This window comes from Leucoraja erinacea, chromosome 6 (assembly GCF_028641065.1).
Source record: "Leucoraja erinacea ecotype New England chromosome 6, Leri_hhj_1, whole genome shotgun sequence".
NCBI lineage: Eukaryota > Metazoa > Chordata > Chondrichthyes > Rajiformes > Rajidae > Leucoraja > Leucoraja erinaceus.
In genome coordinates, this window is record NC_073382.1 from 2,777,717 (window position 1) to 2,800,405 (window position 22,689).

General features: G+C 45.1%; 1 protein-coding gene across 1 annotated transcript in view; it reads right to left on the reverse strand.

Annotated features, from left to right (window-relative positions):
- rp2 (RP2 activator of ARL3 GTPase) overlaps positions 1 to 17,116 on the reverse strand; it is a 28,631-nt gene extending 11,515 nt beyond the window's left edge. Inside the window, exon 1 of the mRNA XM_055636488.1 lies at positions 16,833 to 17,116. Within this exon, the coding sequence (XP_055492463.1) occupies positions 16,833 to 16,937 (105 nt within the window). The 5' untranslated portion in view covers positions 16,938 to 17,116. The remainder of the gene's footprint in view (positions 1 to 16,832) is intronic.
- Positions 17,117 to 22,689: the final 5,573 nt, after the last annotated feature.

The window sequence follows — 22,689 nt, forward strand, 5'->3', positions numbered from 1 at the left end:
TGCACAGGTGTTTGTAATTGCTCAGGTGCATTTAAATGCCTCCTTATTGCAGGTATAAGAGAGCTCTCAGCACCTAGTCTTTCCTCCAGTCTTTCCATCACATTTGGAAACTTTTATTGCTGTTTATCAACAGGAGGACCAAAGTTGTACTAATGAAAGGCAAAGAAGCCATTATGAGACTGAGAAACAAGAATAAAACTGTTAAGAGACATCAGCCAAACCTTAGGCTTACCAAAATCAACTGTTTAGAACATCATGAAGAGAAGAGAGAGAGGGCACTGGTGAGTTAACTAATCGCAAAGGTACTGGCAAGCCAAGGAAGACCTCCACAGCTGATGACAGAGAATTATCTCTATAATAAAGAAAAATCCCCAAACACCTGTCCGTCAGATCAGAAACACTCTTCAGGTGTGGATTTGTCAACGACCACTGTCCGCAGAAGACTTCATAAACATAAATATTGAGGCTACACTGCAAGATGCAAACCACTGGTTAGTCACAAAAATAGGATGGCCAGGTTACAGTTTGCAAAGAAGTACTTAAAAGAGCAACCACAGTTCTCGAAAAAAGGCTTGTGCACAGATGAGACGAAGATTAACTTATATCAGAGTGATGACAAGAGCAAAGTATGGAGGAGAGAAGGAACAGCCGAAGATCCAAAGCATACCACCTGATCTATTAAACACGGTGGTGGGGGTGTCAAGACCTGTGCATGTATGGCTGCTGAAGGAACTGGCTCACTTATCTTCATTGATGATACAACTGCTGATGGTAGTAGCATAATGAATTCTGAAGTGCATAGACACATCCTATCTGCCCAAGTTCAAACAAATCCCTCAAAACTCATTGGCCAGCAGTTCATTCTACAGGAAGACAATGATCCCAAACATCCTGCTAAAGCAAGAAAGGATTTTTTTAAAGCTGAAAAATGGTCAATTCTTGAGTGGCCAAGTCAATCACCCGATCTGAACCCAATTGAGCATGCCTCTTAATATGATGAAGAGAAAACTGAAGGGGATGAGCCCCCAAAGTAAGCATAAGCTAAAGATGGCTGCAATACAGGCCTGGCAGAGCATTACCAGAGAAGACACCCAGCAACTGGTGATGTCCATGAATCGCAGACTTCAAGCAGGCATTGCATGCAAAGGATATGCAACAAAATACTAAACATGATTACTTTCATGTACATGACATTGCTGTGTCACAAACATTATGGTGCCCTGAAATGGGGGGGGGACTATGTATAAACACTGCTGTAATTTCTATATGGTGAAACCAAAATGTATTAAAATGGCCCAAATCTGACAATGTGCACTTTAACCACATGCGCTTTTTTTCTATTACAAATCTCAAATTGTGGAGTACAAAGGCAAATAAATAAATGATGGCTAAAAACAAAAACAGTAGGCATAACTTTGAGGTGTAAAGTGGGGAGGGAAGGCTAAATGTGTAAATGCCATTTACAATATCCATTTAGTTGTTTAGATGTAAATGTAAAAGTGGACCAAAAAAGAAAATAATTAAGGTTGGATGGAATAACTCTCACAAACAGCTACATAGTTTGTTCATTAAAGAATAATTAGTAGATCTTCACTGATCCTATGCAATGAGGGCTAATTATCACCACAAAGGGCAGCACGGTGGCGCAGCGGCAGAGTGTACTCCCTGACAGCACCAGGGACCCAGGCTTGATCCAGACTATGGTGCTTGTCTGCACGGAGTTTGTATGTTCTCCCCGTGACCTGCGTGAGGTTTCTCCAAGATCTTCGGTTTCCTCCCACAAACCATAGAAATACATGTTTGCAGGTTAATTAGCTTGGTATTAAAATGTAAATTAACCCTAGTGTGTGTAGGATAGTGTTAACGTGCGGGGATCGCTGGTCGGCGCGGATTCGCACTGTATCTCTAACCTAAGCAAATGAGAAGATTAGATGTAGGAAACTAAAGAAAAAGGTGAAAACCGATAAGGAAATTGGTTTAATTCAGTTTGTAATGAACTGGTCAATCACAGCCAAGTAGTGAGGGAGGAGTGGACGGGGCAAGGAATCCAGTGGCATGTGTGGGAAGGAACTGCGGATATACACACACACAATGCTAGCATAACTCAGCCGGGACAGGCAGCATCTCTGAAGAGAAGGAATGGGTGACGTTTTGGGTTGAGACCCTTTGTTTCGATCTGAAACGTCATCCATTCCTTCTCTCCAGAGATGCTGCCTTTCCTGCTGAGCTACTCCAGCTTTTTGTGTCTATCTGCTGTGCAGTCAGTGGCATGATTTGAATGCAGACTCATTACGAGTGCATTTCATGTTGGGCAAAGATCAAAAAGTCTGTTTGATACATTGGAGCCGTTACAGAATATGCCCGTAAACATCATAATAATATTGTCACTAGCTGATGCTATTACTCAACGCTGTGAAAATAACAAATTCACAAAATTCAGACAGTAATCAAATAATTGCTAGCTAAATATCCGCTTGGTTCAGTTAAATCACAGTTGATCTTCAAACATAACATGGTGCAAGCTTGCATTTCTTCAATAATGAGGAAGTGCTGTACTATAAAAGGCATTGCCTTTTAAAATAGATATTAAGCAGAAGCCACAACTGTCTCCTCAGGCAGCTGATTTACAATGCCCTCCAGAATATTTGGGACAAAGACCCATCATTTATTGATCTGCCTCTGTACTCCACAATTTGAGATTTGTAATTGGGGTTTTTTTTTTTTTTAAATCACATGTGGTTAAAGTGCACATTGTCAGATTTTAATAAAGGCCAATTTTATACAGCAGCAGTTGTATCATCAATGAAGATAAGTGAGCCAGTACCTTCAGCAGCCGTACATGCCCAGGCCATAACACCCCCACCACCGTGTTTCACAGATGAGGAGGTGCGCTTTGGATCTTGGGCAGTTCCTTCTCTCCTCTATATTTTGCTCTTACCAACACTCTGATATAAATTAATCTTAGTCTCATCTGTCCACAAGACCTTTTTCCAGAACTGCGGTTGCTCCTTTAAGTACATCTTGGCAAACTGGAACCTGGCCTAAGGTTTGGCTGCGGTCTCTAACAGTTTTATTCTTGTTTCTCAATCTCATAATGGCTTCTTTGACTTTCATTGGCACAACTTTGGTCCTCATGTTGCATAAGCAGCGATGAAAGTTTCCAAAGGTGATGGAAGGACTGGAGGAAAGACTAGGTGCTCAGAGCTCCCTTATACCTGCAATAAGGAGACATTTAAATCCACCGGAGCAATTAGAAACACCTGTGAAGCCAAGTGTCCCAAACATTATGGTGCCCTGAAATGGGGGGACTATTTATAAACAGCTGTAATTTCTACATGGTGAAACAAAAATGTATGAAAATACCCTTTAATAAAACCTGGCAATGTGCACTTTAAACACATGTGATTTTTTTCTATTACAAATTTCAAATTGTGGAGTACAGAGGCAAATAAATAAATGATGGGAGTCACTATAGATTCTGTAGCATTCTGAAAAAGGTTTCCTGTTGACCCCAATATTTATCCTTCAATGCCAATGATGTAGAAAGAATTACTACATTACAGAGTCTCTTTACAGCAATTCAACCAGTCACAGTTTCCTCTTTCCCAACAGTCTGGCAAATATTTACCTATGAATGCTCAAGCACACTTTTTGAAAGCCGTGACAGACGGCACTTTCTGCTTGTGCATAGCCGTTCACAATCAATCACTCCGTAACCAATGGTTTTCCTGCATGTTTCCCCTGGATCTTTTCCCAAATAAATCTGTCTTGCTTGGTATTTAACCCCTCTGCTAATCAAGATAATCCTACATCTATCTATACATAACAAAAATTCTGATCTTGTTATCTTCCAGTTTGGCACAATTTGCGCAAAAACGGTTCGCGATAGTGCTACGATGTTACGCCAGTTCACTCACTGTTCTCCTGTGCTGCGATTGCACCAAGTTTCGTTCCGATCGGTTGAATGTCGTAAAAGTCAGCGAGGTTTTTAAAAATCTTAAAAACTGCGGGTGCACAAATCGATCTCTTCTCCTGCCAGTCAGCGTCGCGCGGATTTGGCTCTTCCACTGTCACTCCCCGAGGCTGTCCGCCCCTTCCTGCACCATCGCGTCTTTACTAGAGCTGAGGATGGCTGACGGAGGTTTTCAACTGGACATTCGGAGGGACCCAAAGCAGCCCCGCCCCAAGCAGCCCAGCGTGGGAGATGTCGTCAAACGGAAAATGGAGACTGTGATAACGGCGGAGGAGAATGACCAACGACCGGCGCCCGCTGAGAGTCGCCATCACACTGCCAATTCCAGCCACCCCTCTGGTTCCCCTCAATGGCTCACCCCTCCCCCCCCCACCCCTCCCCCGTGATGCACCTGCACAGTTAGGGGCTATGGGTGGGTGGTGGAAAATTGCTTTGGGGAAAACAGGTGAGTGTTGGAATATTGCGTTGGGGGACCAGGCCTCCCCTGTGACTGGGACCCAACGGGTCCAACTTAGTCTAGTCTCTAATAAATTTTTAATCAAACTCGTCTTGGAACAAACCCCACTTTTCCATTCTAACCTTGTAGCAAAAATCCTTCATTGGTGCATCCATTCAAAGACATTCACATCCACATTCTGGTGCAGGGATCATGATTGCAAAGGCATGAGTCTACCTAGTGTTTTAGAAAAGGTTTAAATTCTTGGTTTTACACTCAATACCTTTATTAATTTAGCCCAGGAGTCAGACTACATTGCTATTTTTAACCACTTTCTCTCATGCACAAATTCTCCCATAAATTCAGGACATTTTTCATGATAGTAACAATCGTGTTTTATGGTTGTTTAAGAAGGAACGGCAGATGTTGGAAAATCAAAGGTAGATAAAAAATGTCTGAGGAAGGGTCTTGACATGAAACGTCACCTATGGGGGGCAGTGTTAGCTGTGAGGAGGATGCTAGGAGACTGCAAGGTGACTTGGATAGGCTGGGTGAGTGGGCAAATATTTGGCAGATGCAGTATAATGTGGATAAATGTGAGGTTATCCATTTTGGTGGCAAAAACAGGAAAGCAGATTATTATCTAAATGGTGGCCGACTAGGAAAAGGGGAGATGCAACGAGACCTGGGTGTCATGGTACACCAGTCATTGAAAGTAGGCATGCAGCTGCAGCAGGCAGTGAAGAAAGCGAATGGTATGTTAGCTTTCATAGCAAAAGGATTTGAGTATAGGAGCAGGGAGGTTCTACTGCAGCTGTACAGGGTCTTGGTGAGACCACACCTGGAGTATTGCGTACAATTTTGGTCTCCAAATCTGAGGAAGGACATTATTGCCATAGAGGGAGTGCAGAGAAGGTTCACCAGACTGATTCCTGGGATGTCAGGACTGTCTTATGAAGAAAGACTGGACAGACTTGGTTTATACTCTCTAGAATTTAGGAGATTGAGAGGGGATCTTATAGAAACTTACCAAATTCTTAAGGGGTTGGGCAGGCTAGATGCAGGAAGATTGCTCCCGATGTTGGGGAAGTCCAGGACAAGGTGTCACAGCTTAAGGATAAGGGGGAAATCCTTTAAAACCAAGATGAGAAGAACGTTTTTCACACAGAGAGTGGTAAATCTCTGGAACTCTCTGCCGCAGAGGGTAGTCGAGGCCAGTTCATTGGCTATATTTAAGAGAGAGTTAGATGTGGCCCTTGTGGCTAAAGGGATCAGGGGTTATGGAGAGAAGGCAGGTACGGGATACCGAGTTGGATGATCAGCCATGATCATATTGAATGGCGGTGCAGGCTCGAAGGGCTGAATGGCCTACTCCTGCACCTAATTTCTATGTTTCTATTTCCTTCGCTCCATAGATGCTGCCTCACCTGCTGAGTTTCATCCAGCATTTTTGTATATACCTATCATGTTTTATGGTGTTCATTCATGGCTAAATACTGTCATGAGTGTTTTATTGTCAAATGTACCAGACAGAAAAAATAAATTCTTACTTGCAGCAGCACAACAGAATATGTAAACATAGTACTCTGTATACAATATAATAAACAAGTAAAGATGGTTCAGGGTATATATACACATACACACTCACACACAAAAAAAAACTAAATAATAAAAGTATAAAAAGACAAACTATATTTAAGAGGGAGTTAGATGTGGTCCTTGTGGCTAAAGGGATCAGGGGGTATGGAGAGAAGGCAGGAATGGGATACTGAGTTGGATAATCAGCCATGATCATATCGAATGGCTGTGCAGGCTCGAAGTGCCGAATGGCCTACTCCTGCACCTATTTTCTGTTTCTATGTTTCTAATGCCCCCAGGTCTTCATAGTTCAGAGTTTATTTTTAGGTCATGGTGTTAATAGCCCAATAGTTATAGGGAAGAATTAGTGTTAAGGTGAATATTTGATGGAATTGAAGAATTACAGCAAGTGTGTGTAGTGTGATATGATATGATATATATGATAAGGGTAGCTAAAGAAAACAGACGTTTCCGACTTGCAGGGGAAAAATAAACTGATGCACACCCGGGGCCTGTTTGTTCTTAAATTGGAATTCAGCATAACAGCCAACAAGGCAATTATATTTATAAAAGAGGAGGGACTGTGCCACTTCATATGCACCTGCTAGGTTTAACCTGAGACAGGCGGATAGGAGATGCAGCCAGATGAAGGCTGGACCAAAATAGGTCAGTCATCCATGTTTCACCTGGGAGGAAGGGGGAATAAAAGAACAATGGAAGGGGTACAGAGGGAGGCTTCAGGTGGGTAGAAAGAATAAAATGGATTGAGTCTGTGCATAATTAGAGACAAAACAATGTAAAACAGGAAATTATGTGAAGACGGATTTGCATGTATTGTGGAAAGAGAAACAGAATTAAAGTTATTGATGGGGATTCATCTTTCCACAGATGCTGCTCAATCTGCTGAGCTCTTCCAGATTTTTATGCTTTTACTTCAGGATTCCCAACACCTGCAGTTTTTTTAGATTTTCATTTGCATTTACGATGTGCTTTGGTACAGTGAAAGATCCCAAGGCAGTTCAGAGGCATGCAGAGGGTGAAACAAAACATACGGTCGGAGTGATGAACCCAAGTCTTGGTCACCTTTCAGAACTATCTCATGAGATGAAGTGTAAAGAGTGAATTAGTTTTGGTCGCATAACATTTAGAATCCCCAAAATCATGTTGCACCACCAATATATCTTATGCTCAGCTTTGTCTCGTGGACAACTCCTTGAATACACTTACTGGACAAATGGGATTAGAAATATTAGAACAAAACAATTTTCCATTATTAAGAACCAGATTTTGAACTGTGTCACCAAACAGCTCAATGCAGAAGGGCTGAGACTTGCTAAACATTTCACCAGCGTCTTATTAAACGTGTGAAATGCACATTCTGGTTTGGATTGGATTCAAATACAGGCCCTGCAGGAAAACAAATAGGTGACATACTCGACCTGGCACAATCATTGAGGCTTAGGTTTATTATTGTCACAGGTACGAAGCTTGCTTCTGCCTACCATACAATCAAATCCGATATTAGACATAAATACAATCAAGCCAAACTCAAATGCAATAGTTGAACAAAGGGAAAATACAGAGTGCAGAATATAGTTCCTCAGCATTGTAAAGCACCAGTTCCATCAACAGTCCATTTTCCACAATGGGATAGAGGCGAATCGGACAGTACTGCAACTTATAGAAGGACTGTTTAGAAGCATGATAACAGAGGCTATTCCTCCAAACCCACTGTCAGCTATTTTTGGTATTTCTCCCAACACCAACCTCTCTGTTGCGTTGAAGCGGGTCCTGGCTTTTACAACCTTGTTAGCCCGGAGACTGATCTTGCTTAACTGGAGGCTTACCTGTCCCCCGACACACGCCCACTGGATCAAGGAGGTGCTCTACAACTTAAAGCTTGAAAAACTTAGGTTCTCTCTCAAAGGCTCTACCAAGACATTCCTAGATACATGGAACCCTTTCCTGGAACTTGTTAACTCTCTTAACTTGTTTCCGGACTCGGAAGAGGACTGAGTGCCCTCTATCACTGCTCTGTCTTATTGCAGCTGCTATCCCCTCAACCCCCACCCCCCACCCCTTTTTTTTTTTTTTTCATTTTCATTTTGTTTATCTTATCGTATCTGTGTGGATGTGTACGTATGCGAGTGTTGTTTGTCCCCGGGTGGGTAAGGGCAAGGGTTTTGAGGGTCATTTATATACTGTTGTACAATTATGTCCTGACTATCACTGTCTGTTATCATTGTATGTATGCAAATTGCTGTCAAATTCAAAATTCAAATAAGAAGGTTTAAATTAGAAGCATGATAACAGAGGGGAAGAAGCTGTTTCCAAGTCTGGTGGTGCACGCTTTCAAGCTTCTGTACCTTCTACCCGATGGGAACAGGGAGAAAAAGGAATGACCAGGATGGGGTATGCCTTTGAGTATATTGGCTGCTTTTCCGAGGCAGTGTGAAATTAAGAAAAATAAAAATCACATTTTAGAACGAGTGACCAAATTACAGTTGGTGTCAGAAATAGACATGTTACAAATGTTCAGCTGATTGCCTTAATTTGGGAAGAGCGCAGGAAATGGTGTGGTAAGCACAAGCCTTCTGCACTTTGTGCAACAAGTGCCCCAAATAGGAACCGAGTTAATATTTTTCCGTTGAACACAGGAAACAAGCTCCACCAGAAATTGACCTTGCACACAGACTCAATAGCAAGCTATGGCTTTTGTCAGTTGCCGTTTCATTACCCCTAGACTCTTCAAATAACAATAAAACATGACAGCCTTAGAACTGTTAAATGTTATTTATCTCCATATAGGGATTAATCAAAAAAACACCAAAAACACCTTCCTGTAAACTGTATGATAAAAATAAAAAATAAAAACAGGAAGGCAGATTATTATCTAAATGGTGTCAAGATGGGAAAAGGGGAAGTACAACGTGATCTAGGGGTCCTTGTTCATCGGTCAATGAAAGTAAGCTTGCAGGTACAGCAGGCAGTGAAGAAAGCGAATGGCATGTTGGCCTTCATAACAAGAGCTGAGTATAGGAGCAAAGAGGTCCTTCTGCAGTTGTACAGGGCCCTAGTGAGACCACACCTGGAACATTGTGTGCAGTTTTGGTCTCCAAATTTGAGGGAGGAAATTCTTGCTATTGAGGGAGTATGACATAGGTTCACAATGTTAATTTGTGGGATGGCAAGACTGTCATATGCTGAGAGAATTGTGCGGCTGGGCTTGTATACTCTGGAATTTAGGATGAGAGGGTATCTTATTGAAACATAAGATTATTAAGGGTTTGGACACTCTAGAGGCAGCAAACATGTTCCTGATGGGGGGTGTCCAAAACCAGGGGCCACAGTTTAAGAATAAGGGATAAGCCATTTAGAACAGAGATGAGGAAACACTTTTTTCACACAGAGAGCTGCGAGTCTGTTGAATTCTCTGCCTCAGAGGGTTGTGGAGACTTCTCTGGATACTTTCAAGAGAGAGCTAGATAGGGCTTTTAAAGATAGCGGATTCAGAGGATATGGGGAGAAAGCAGGAACGGGGTACTGATTGTGGATGATCAGCCATGATCTCATTGAATGGTGGTGGTGGTGCTGGCTCGAAGGGCCAAATGGCCTACTCCTGCACCTATTATCTATAAAAGTTAGTTCCCTTTCTAGTTGCATTGTAAGCACTGACAAAGAACAAAATGACGGATAATATAAACACGATCCTAACCATTTTATTTTTTGTTAATTTTTATTCCAATTTTCATGTGCATAATTACGAAGTTAAGATTCAACCAGCAAAATTTTAACTAAGATTATTAAGGGTTTATTGGTGTCTTGCATTTTTGGCCCCTACATTTTTACTGGCAAATAAAATAGAAAAATGGTGGTGAACTTTTGCTTTTATTGCCCAAATATCATTCTCTTCCCATTGAAATAAACACTCTTTGTTTAGAAAATGTGTGTGTTTATTGCATGGCAAAATAACAAAATCGTCATAGCAGTTTTGCAAATAAATGTTTGTTTTGTCCAAAGCAAAAATTAGAATTGATTGCAGTAAACACAAAATTAATCTCTTGAGTTTTCATTATCTACTAATTATCTGCACAGACTTGTTTGGTTTGTCTAATTAGTACCTAAAAGGCTGATTCCAGCGAGACTTTATACGCAAGGTCAAGTGGAAATCAGGAGCAGAGGGAAGGTGGAACATACTGCCAAGGTTAACGGTGAAGGTAGATTCAGTTGTAGATTTCAAAATGGTGGCGCCAAATATCTAGATGGGAAGAATTAGCAGGACGATAGTAAGGAGAAGGGGGGGGGGGGGGGGGGGGGGGGGGGCACAAAACAACCAGGATTGCTTTTAAACAGAATTGGCTGAGATGTGAAGGGTCAAATGGTCTCCTTTGTTGCTGTAATCATTTTAGGATAATCAGTACCAATGAAGCAAACCTTAAATGGGAGCGAACTGGTCTGCAGCAGGCAAGTGTAATTTAAAATATACTGCAGATCAAATAGCAATTTTGATTACTTTGATCTGACAAGTGTAAACTTTCGGCAACGTACATCCTTAGTCTTAAAGTAATTTGAATTGGGTCAGGCATGGCAACTGTTTTAAAAAAGTAAAGCATATTATTCCACAAACAAATGTATTTCCTAAATAATTAGTTAGAGTCATTAAGCCATACAGCATGCAAACAGGCCATTTGGCCCAACTTGCCCACACTGAACAAACCTTACCCATCCTCTTAAATCTTCTCTGCACCCTTTCCAGCTTAACATCTTTCTTACAGCACAGAGACCAAAACTGAACACAATATTCCAAATGTGTCCTCACCAACTGTAACATGACATCCCAACCTCTATGTGTGGGGAGGAACTGCAAATGCTGCTTTACACCAAAGATAGACAAAATGCCAAAGTAAGTCAGTGGGACAGGCAGCACCTCTGGAGAGAAGGAATGGGTGACATTTCACATTGAGACCCTTCTTCAGACCTCTGTACTCAATACCCTGGCTGATGAAGGCCCATGTGCCAAACATCATCTTAACCACCATAACCAGCTGTGACACCACTTTCAATGAACCATGTACCTGCACTCCTAGTTCCACCTTTGCTTGACAACAGTCCCCAGGGCCCTGCTGTACACTGTGAATGCCCTGCCCCAATTTGACTTCCCTAAAAATCATCTTCCATTTATCTATATTGAACTCCATTAACCATTCCTCAGCCCACTTGCCCAACTGATCAAGATCCTGCTATAATTTTTGATAACCAATCACTATTTACGATATCACACACTTCTGAAATTCAGAAAATAAGTACTATGGCAAGGAGCTTTATCAACAGCCTTTCTAAAGAAACTGGATGATTTTACCAATGATTATTTATTTGCAAGATCTCCAGCTTCATTTGATTCATAATAATCCAACGGTAAATAACAAATGAAATAATTTTAATAGAGATTCAATGAATGAGAGGGGTAGACGTTGGTAAGGTTATGGGGCGGGGGAAGAAAAACTAATGACCAATTATATTTAACAAACGAACAACTCAATTATAACCATTGGAATACATTTTCCAAAGATCTTTTGGAAGTAAAATTAATAGATTAGCCTCGTCTTTTGTTACAGGAAACAGGATAGGGATATTGGCTCAGATCTGAGCCAATACTGAGCTAGTGTTAAAAGTGGGTAACAAGCCAGTTGTTGTCAAAAGCAATAATTGGGAATTAAAGTTTCTACATAAAGCCACTATCTCCAAATGGTGACAATGTCAACATTACAAAACAGTCAGGCATGAAATTTGTTACCTGATTTTCACTCATCTTGGAGCTGCATGAGGTTACATATACCACAAATGTATATTAAAATGAAGAAGAAAAAAGTTAGACAAACGACCCAAACAGTCACAGAAACAACATTAAATTAAACAACCTCCAACCAAAAAAAATAGGCAAATTAATAAACCAAATCACAAACTGCTATATTTTTTTTTTTTTAAGTGGAGAGTTTGAAATGTGTTGACACCAGGTGCTGGATCAGTAAAACTTAACACGCAAGTATAACAAGCTATTAGGCAGGGAAATGGTATGTTGGCCTTTATTGCCAAGATTTGGTACCAAGAGAACCGTTGCTTCAATATGTCCCTCATGAGACAACAAGAATCTTGCGTACAGATATTGTCTCCCAACCCAAGGAAGGACATGCCTGTGACACATGCAAAGGTTGGGCAGATTCATTCCTGTGCAAGTCAGATTGACATGAGAGGAGAGGTCAAGCAGGATGGCTCGAGTAGAATGAGATGGCGATTGAAATGTACATGTTTCTTGCAGAGTTTGACAGGGGAGGTACAGGGTGTTGCTTCCCTGGGCTGAATCGTCTTGGGAGTTTGAGAATAAGGAGTCAGCCATTCAGGACAAAGATGAAGTGAAACTTGGAAATTCACTACCCAAGACGGTTGTGGAGGCCCCACCACTGAGTATATTTAAGACAGAAATTGGTCTTTTAATATTAAAGGAATCAAGGGATACGAGTTAATGCAGTGAATTAGTACTGAAATAATAAAGGAGCCAGCACAGGGGGCCAGACCATGTTTTCAACTTGCATTTCTGCATCAAATGGAATGGATTTTTAACTTTGATTTGGAGCAGTAAAGATGGTGGTTCCCATTTTTACTGAAAATAACCACCAAATTTAGAAAAGATTCTACTGCAAACCAATTGAGAGGACATGGTCCAACTGATACAGGAAATAACGTACTTGTGCTGCATCAGAGTAAAAACTGAAGTCTTTTCTGTTGTGAAAGTCAACCTACAGCTATTTAATGCACGCCGACACACCACAGTGCATGATATTCCTTGTAACCAGATGTATTTACTATGAGCAATATAACATTCATTAAAGCAACATGTTATACCTGTAGCAACAAATCCTAAACCAAAACCCATGCAAAATATTACAGGAGGAAAGCAAGAGAATTAGTTAGGGGGCATTATTGGAATGGGGTGGGGAGATCAGAGCTCTGACAGGAAGTCTATTGGGTTGTGAAAATCTACAGAAATTACCAATGACCGCATAAGCTAGCAGCATATTGGCCACAAATCCAAAAATAAATAAATGTGCTCACTACTTCTTAACATTGCACATAATTGATTGTATTAAAAAAAATAGCTAAATTGGGAGGATGACAAGACAGCTAATTGGAATTGTCATGTTAACCAAGAGCGGAAAAATACAGTTCCCGCCTCCCACGCCAAACAAGTGTATGATTCAATGCTTATTCTGTTCAACATTAGGTTTGCTATCTCTACACCCAACATATTTCAACAAGTATAGATAGACACAAAGTGCTGGAGTAGCTCAGCAGGTCTGCAGAGAAAAGGGATAAGTGACATTTTGGATCAGGACCCTTCTTCAGAACCTGAACCTGCCCCGATCCGAAACATCCCCTATTCCTTTTCTTCAGAGATGCTGCCTGACCCACTGAGTTACTCCAGCACTTTGGGTCTATAGGGAGTTTCATGGCAGTTGGGTCACGACCCATGACCCGTGCTGTTGCTACACTACTCCAAATTGAGTGCACGCGATGAACTCCAGGTAAGCACTCACAATTGTTTCCAGCGTAGCGGGCCCGTTAAAACCCTTCAAAATTGTCAATTTTTGCCCTGTAAATAATTATGGAAAACGGGATAAGCATGAGAGACATTTAGCCTACCTCAGAATTCCAAAAGTGAGGAGAAATTACGGTAGATAGAAGCGAGAGCTGAAGGGACAACAGCCAGAGTGCTTGGCGAACATTGGCCGTTTGCTCACTGCATTTCATCAACTAAGGCATTTTTTGTGTTTTTTCTTGATTCCTTTGGCATCTAAAAAGTTTCAGAAGTGATAAATCTGGCTGTAATTTTTTTTTTAAATCGCCCATGGTTCTCAAGTGGGTTTTCACATACAAACAGAAAACGCGTCTGAAGCAAAATTTACAGCCACTTCTGAGGCTTTTTAGATACCAAAGGAATAAAAAAAAACCACAAATAATGCCTTACTGTTGATGAAATGCAGTGAGCAAACGCGATAGTTCCCAATATTTTCAATTCCGATATCTGCACGACCAATATGTTCGCCAAGCACTTTAGCTGCTGTTGTCCCTTCAGCTCTCGCTTCTCTTTACCTTCATTTCATTTCACTTTTGGAATTCTGAAGTTGGGTACATGTCTCTCACACTAACCCCAACTTCCACAATTTTTTATAACGCAAAAATTCAACATTTTAGTGGTTATTAACAGTTTGGAAAGTACGCGTTTCTTGCATTAATAACATATACCGGAAGTTACGGATGTTCTCAAGATGGATTGAGCGGCTCCGTGCGTCAAGCCCTATGACCCAGTGACTACGTGCAACCTCCCTATATGCCAGCATCTGCAGTTCTTTGCTTCAATATTTCAACAGCATGTTTGGCCTGCATCTTCTATTTCTGCTATTGAATTAAAATACATCTCTTGACCAGGTCCAGGAGGTTCTTGGTTTTCAATATTGGCTTTACAGAAGAGCAGAGAACCCATCCTGAAGAATAATCAGCAAAAGCTACAACCACTTTCTTGACACCAAAATTTACAAGGTTACAAAGAACCATAGCAGGATCTTGATCTGCTAGGCAAGTGGGCTGAGGAATGAAAAATGGAGTTTAATTCAAATAAGTGCGAGGCCTTCGGCACGCTGACCTTCGTCGGTCAGGGAACTGAGTACAGAAGTTGGGGCATTGAGTTACAGTTGTACAAGACATTGGCAAGGCCATGTTAGGAATATTTTGTTCAACCTGCTTTACAAATGATACCATTAAGCTTGAAAGTGTGCAGGAGATTTACTAGAATGTTGGGAGAAAGGAAGATGCGGAGACGGGCTGAGGGAGAGAGAGTAGAGGAGATTTACTAGAATGGTGCCTGGGTTTCAACAACTAAGTTCCAGAGAAAGGTTGAATAAGTTAGGTCTTTATTCTCCGGAGCGCAGAAGGTTAAGGGGGGACTTGATAGAGGTCTTTAAAATGATGAGAGGGATAGACAGAGTTGATGTGGACAAGCTTTTCCCTTTGAGAATAGGAAAGATTCAAACAAGAGGACATGACTTCAGAATTAAGGGACAGAAGTTTAGGGGTAACATGAGGGGGAACTTCTTTATTCAGAGAGTGATAGCGGTGTGGAATGAGCTTCCAGTGGAAGTGGTGGAGGCAGGTTCATTGGTATCATTTAAAAATAAATTGGATAGGCATATGGATGAGAAGGGAATGGAGGGTTATGGTATGAGTGCAGGCAGGTGGGACTAAGGGAAAATAATTGTTCGGCACAGACTTGTAGGGCCGAGATGGCCTGCTTCCGTGCTGTAACTGTTATACGGTTATATGTGGAATGAGCTGCCAGAGGAAGTGATTGAGACATATAAAATAGCAACATTTAAAAGACATTTGGACAGGTGGTCATGGATAGGAAAAGTTTAGATGAATACAAGCAAAACCTAGGCAAATGGGACTAACTTAGTTGGGGCATCTTAGTTGGTCGGCATGGACGAGTTGGACTGAAGGGCTTGCTGTCAAACTGTACAACTTTTTAAACTCTGACCCTACAGGTCACAACTACAGAGGAGGAAAACCTCCTTCCCTCTACTCTGACTCAGTCCCACTGCCTAAAGACTATCCCTCGAGTCAACTCAATAAGATGTCGACACCGCCCGGTCCACCACGACTATACTGTTGACCAAGTCTTGGTCGTGTTCTTGGTCATGTTGACGACTTCTATCTACAGTCACTGACAAGAATCTCTGGCATTTTATGTTTATTTCTGATTTGTTTTAAACAACTACAGTTTATCTCCCCTCCTCCCAAATATCTATTTACCCCAGTCCTGAATACACTGAACCTTAAAACACAACAAACAACCAATTTCTTCCAACCCTCGACATCCCCTACCCACCCCCTCTCCCCTACCCCCAAACCCCACCCTTCCCTCGACACCCCCCCCCCACCCTCTCCCCTCGACACCCCCCCCGCCCTCACCCCACGACACCCAAACCCCACCCTCTCCCTCGCCCACCCCCCCCTCTCCCTACCCACCCCTTCCCTCGACACCCCCCACCCCCTCCCTCCCTCCCCTCGACCCCCCCACCCACCCTCTCCCCTCGACACCCCCCACCCACCCTCTCCCCCTCGACACCCCCCACACCCTCTCCCCTCGACACCCCCCCCCACCCAACCCACCCTCTCCCCTCGACACCCCCCACACCCACCCTCCCCCCTCGACACCCCCCACCCTCCCTCTCCCCTCGACACCCCCCCCCCCCCTCTCCCCTCCCCACCCCCCCACCCCCTCTCCCCTCGACAACCCCCCCCACACCCCCCTCCCTTCCCCTCGACACCCCCACCCACCCTCTCCCTCCCCCCCCACCCTCTCCCCTCGACACCCCCCCCCCCACCCCTCCCCCCCCCCCCCCCACCCCCTCCCTCCCCCTTGCACCCCCCTCCCTCCCTACCTCACCCCCTCCCGCCCCCCCCCACCCTCTCTCCCCTCGACACCCCCCACCCTCCCTCTCCCCTCGACACACCCCCACCCCCCTCCCCTCTCCCTCTCCCCTCACCCCCCCCCCCTCTCCCCTCGACAACCCCACCCACCCTCTCCCTCCCCCCCCCCCCCACACCCCCTCTCCCCTCGACACCCCCCCACCCACCCTCTCTCCCTCGACCCCCCCCCACACCCCACCCACCCCTCTCCCCCACCCCCCCCCCCCACCCCCTCTCCCCCCACACCCCCCCCTCCCACCCCCTCACCCCCCACCACCCCTCCTCCCCCCCCCCCACCCCCCCCCCTCGCCCACCCCTCACCTCCTTGGCCCGCTTGTCCCAGCTGTACTGCTTCAGCGGCTCTTCCTCCACCGCCGGCTTCTCCTGTTTTTTCGCTTTGGATTTCCTGGAGAACAGGCAGCCCATTTTCCCCCACGTTCAGCGGCGAGACGCCCGTCGCTGCGGCCCGCAGCCTCCGCCGAGCAACAGTTCCCGCTCCTCGGCGGCCAGCGGCTCACGGTCAGGGCCGAGGAACAGCTTGGGTTGGTTCTCCTGGTCCTCCTCGTCCTCGCCCTCCGCCTTCGGTCCCGCCGCTGCCGCCGCCGCCTCACGACCCGGTCAGTCCCAACGAGCGGCCGCTCCCTCCTCTCTCTCTCTCTCGCTCTCCTCCCCGCCCCTCGGCCGCCGCTTCCCGTTTCCCTGCCGACCCTCCCTCCCCGCCAATGGCAGCGGCGGCCCGCGGCCACCAATCACCGCCAATGAGCGGCATCGAAGCCTCACACCCTCCCCCTCACGGCCAATCACATCACAGACTTCCCACCAAGTCGCTCGCACACCAATCACATCGCGAACTGTTCCACCAATCACCGGTCGCCCAATCACGTAAGCAGGTTGTTGGCGCCAATCACAGGGCGCGAAGCCTCATCCCGCCCAAACACGTAAGCGTTCAAGAAGGAACCGCAGATGCTGGAAAATCGAAGGAAGACAAAAAAGCTGGAGAAACTGGCACCATCACCGGCTTCATCAACTCTAGCACCATCACCGACCGTCAACTCCAGCACCATCACCGACTCCATCAACTCTAGCACCATCACCGACTTCATCAACTCCATCAACTAGCACCATCACTGATTCCATCAACTCTAGCACCATCACCGACTTCATCAACTCCATCAACTCTAGCACCACCACCGACTTCATCAACTCTAGCACCATCACCGACTTCATCAACTCCATCAACTCCTAGCACCACCACCGACCATCAACTCCAGCACCATCACCGACTTCATCAACTCTAGCACCATCACCGACTTCATCAACTCTCTAGCACCATCACCGACTTCATCAACTCTAGCACCATCACCGACTTCATCAACTCAACTCTAGCACCATCACCGACTTCATCAACTCTAGCACCCTCACCGACTTCATCAACTCCAGCACCATCACCGACATCATCAACCCTAGCACCATCACCGCATTCATCAACTTCAGCACCATCACCGACTTCATCAAGCACCATCACCGACTTCATCAACTCTAGCACCATCACCGACTTCATCCACTCCATCAACTCTAGCACCATCACCGACTTCATCAACTCCATCAACTCTAGCACCATCACCCGACTTCATCAACTCTAGCACCATCACCGACTTCATCAACTCCATCAACTCTCAGCACTCCACCACTCGACGACTTCATCAACTCAAGCACCATCACTCATCAACTCTATCACCATCACCGACTTCATCAACTCTAGCACCATCACCGACTTCATCAACTCTAGCACCTTCACCGACTTCGTCAACTTCGTCAACTCTAGCACCATCACCGACTTCATCAACTCTAGCACCATCACCGACTTCATCAACTCCATCACCTAGCACCATCACCGACTTCATCAACTCCAGCACCATCACCGACTTCATCAACTCTAGCACCATCACCGACTTCATCAACTCTAGCACCATCACCGACTTCATCAACTCTAGCACCATCACCGACTTCATCAACTCCATCAACTCTAGCACCATCACCGACTTCATCAACTCTAGCACCATCACCGACTTCATCAACTCCAGCACTTCATCAACTTCCATCAACTCTAGCACCATCACCGACTTCATCAACTCTAGCACCATCACCGACTTCATCAACTCTAGCACCATCACCGACTTCATCAACTCCATCAACTCTAGCACCATCACCGACTTCATCAACTCTAGCACCATCACCGACTTCATCAACTCCATCACCGACTTCACCAACTCCATCAACTCTAGCACCATCACCGACTTCATCAACTCTAGCACCATCACCGATTCGACTCCATCAACTCTAGCACCATCACCGACTTCATCAACTCCATCAACTCTAGCACCATCACCGACTTCATCAACTCTAGCACCATCACCGACTTCATCAACTCCCACGCCCTGCCCGACCGAGCCTCCAACCTCATCGTTCCCCAACGCTGCACGGCCCATTTTTACCTTCTCCCCAAAATCCACAAGGCTGACTGTCCCGGTAGTCCCATTGTCTCTGCCTGTTCGTGCCCCACCGAACTCATCTCCACATACCTTGACTCCATCCTATCCCCCTTGGTCAAATCCCTTCCTACCTATGTTCAAGACACCTCAGACACTCTCCGCCGCCTCCGCGCATTCCATTCTCTAGGCCCCCTCATCTAAAAGGAGTCTGAAGAAGGGTTTCGGCCCGAAACATTACCTATTTCATTCGCTCCATAGATGCAATCACGTAAGCAACTTGCTGTCACCAATCACAGGGTGTGAAGCCTCATCTGGTGGCCAATCACACCTCAGGCCATTTCCCACCAATCAGCGATCGCGAAGCCTCCACCACCCGGCCAATCATGAAGCGTTGTTACTGTCACCAATCACAGGGAACGAGGCCTCACGCCGTGGCCAATCACAGCACAGGCCGATCCCACCAATCAGCGAGTTAGAAGCCTCCTACCCCCCCCCCCCCCACCCAACCAATCATATAGAACGTGGTCAACCTGAGGAGCACCTTCAACCAATCTTTGCCTTTAACAACAGACTGGTTCCACCAAGATAGACACAAATATCTGGAGTAATTCAGCAGGGACAGGCCATTCTCAGGAGAAAAGGAACGGGTGACGTTTTGGGTCGAGACCCTCCTCAGATTGGTTCCACCAAGATGCAGCACAGAACACCACAGGAGATCCTTTTTCCCTGTGGCTATCAAACTGTACAACTCCTCCCCCCTTCTGTCATGGGGTAGACTGACCTGAAACGTCACCCATTCCTTCTCTCCAGCGATGCTGCCTGTCCCGCTGAGTTACTCCAGCTTTTTGGGTCTATCTTCGGTTTAAACCAGCATCTGCAGTCCCTTCTTACACAGGTACATGGATAGGACATGTTTCAAGGTTCAAAGTTTCAAGGTCAGTTTATTGTCACGTGTACCAATTAAGGTACAGTGAAATTTGAGTTACCATACAGCCATACTAAGCGAAAAGCAACAAGACATACAACCACATAAAACCTATTTTCTATGTTTCTATTCCTCATTGTGATGGAAGGCAATAATGTTCAATCTTCTTCCTCTGGATATGGACCAAACCACAGGCAGGTGGAACTAGTGTAGCTGGGACGTGTTGGCCGGTGGGGGCAAGTTGGGGTCGATGGGCCTGTTTCCAGTCTATGCCATGCTGTTCTCGCAAATCACAGGGCACGCAACCTCCTCTAATTAGGACCCAGGAGATGTAATTCTCACTGAACGACAAGGTTTTGATTGGCCAGTCCCAGGAAGGCACCCTGCGCCCACCAATCCCTGCACACCCAAGGTGGGATTGTCTCATAGAAACATAGAAACATAGAAAATAGGTGCAGGAGTAGGCCATTCGGCCCTTCGAGCCTGCACCGCCATTCAATATGATCATGGCTGATCATCCAACTCAGTATCCCGTACCTGCCTTCTCTCCATACCCCCTGATCCCTTTAGCCACAAGGGCCACATCCAACTCCCTCTTAAATATAGCCAATGAACTGGCCTCAACTACCTTCTGTGGCAGAGAATTCCAGAGATTCACCACTCTCTGTGTGAAAAATGTTTTCCTCATCTCGGTCCTAAAAGATTTCCCCCTTATCCTTAAACTGTGACCCCTTGTTCTGGTCTTCCCCAACATCGGGAACAATCTTCCTGCATCTAGCCTGTCCAACCCCTTAAGAAGTTTGTAAGTTTCTATAAGATCCCCCCTCAATCTTCTAAATTCTAGCGAATCCAAATCCAGTCTTTCTTCATATGAAAGTCCTGACATCCCAGGATGTCAACATGGCAACAAGCCGAATAAAACTCCAGATTGACACAAAATACTGAAATATAACTCAGCGGGTCAGGCCGCATGTCTGGAGAGAAGGAATGGTTGACGATTCGAGTTGAGACCCTTTTTCAGACTGATGAAGAATACTGGATTAAACTCCAGATGTTCGATTGAACCAAAAATAGGAGAGCATGTGGATGTGCAGGAAGGAACTGCAGATGCCAGTTTACACCAAAGATAGAGACGGAATGCTGCAGTTACTCAGCCGGTCAGGCAGCCTCTGAGAAAAGAGAAACCAGCATCTGCAGTTCTATGTTTCTATTTTTTACATGTTACTGATGCTGCCTGATCCGCTGAGTTCCTCCAGCACTTTTAGGGGTTTTTTTGGTACAAGATTCCAGCATTTGTAGTTCCTTGTGTCGACCTTAAATGTTAACTCTGTTCAAAACACAAATTGGTGGAGCAACTCAGCGAGTCCGCTCGGACACGGGTCTGGACCCTTCTTCGCTGATTGTTGTCATTTGAGAGGTGATGGTATTGTCTTTCATCAGAAGCTGAACCATTCGCCTATTGGACACAAAGTGCAGGAGTAACTCAGCAGGTCAGGCAGCATCTCTGGAGACCAAGGATAGGTGACTTGACCTGCTGAGTTACTCCAGCACTTTATGTCCTTGTGTATTAACCAGCATCTGCAGTTCTTTGTATTTATTTCTTCACCATTCACTGACTGCTTCTCTGCGGAATGTTTCTGCATTTTCTGGTGTTGCTTCACTTCAGATCTTGTATCTACTAATCAATGAGCGCCACATTTAGTGGTACCCGTAAAAACAAGGACTTTCATGCAAACCAACCACCACACAATCAGACTCATACAGCACGGAAACTGGAGCAGTTATATTTTCACTGATTTTAAAGTGCCTGTTCATATGAGAAATACCTAAAATTTTCCGAGTAGTAATTGTCCAATCAACGCACATTTGACATTGAGTCAGACGCCAATTGACCAATCACGCGCTTTGTTTCATGCCAGTTAGGCAGCGAGCACTCGGATCATGGCTAACTCCTAATTACATCAAAACCATAACAAGGTTTCGAAGGAATAAAGGTAATGCTAACCTTGCTGATAATTTTTTTTTACAACTGATTTATCGTTGTAAAGTTATGATGTGAACTGTTAAATAAAAATGATAAATAAAAATGTAGAGCTAGGGTTATGATTAGAATTAGGGTCAGGGTCAGGGTCAGTCAGTCAGTTGGTCGGGCTGTTGGGAGGGGTGGTGGGTGCTACGAGCGGTCGATCGGGTTGTTGACCGGCCGGTTTTGCAGTGAGTGAGTGGGCGGACTGGCGGAGCTGGCGCTATGGGGATGCTGAAGATTCAGATTCAGATTCAGATTCAATTTTAATTGTCATTGTCAGTGTACAGTACAGAGACAACGAAATGCATTTAGCATCTCCCTTGAAGAGCGACATAGCAAACGATTTGAATAAAAAAAATAATAAGTGTCCGGAGGGGGGGGGTGGTGATTGGCAGTCACCGAGGTACGTTGTTGAGTAGAGTGACAGCCGCCGGAAAGAAGCTGTTCCTCGACCTGCTGGTTCGGCAACGGAGAGACCTGTAGCGCCTCCCGGATGGTAGGAGGGTAAACAGTCCATGGTTGGGGTGAGAGCAGTCCTTGGCGATGCTGAGCGCCCTCCGCAGACAGCGCTTGCTTTGGACAGACTCAATGGAGGGGAGCGTGGAACCGGTGATGCGTTGGGCAATTTTCACCACCCTCTGCAATGCCTTCCGGTCGGAGACAGAGCAGTTGCCATACCATACTGTGATGCAGTTGGTAAGGATGCTCTCGATGGTGCAGCGGTAGAAGTTCACC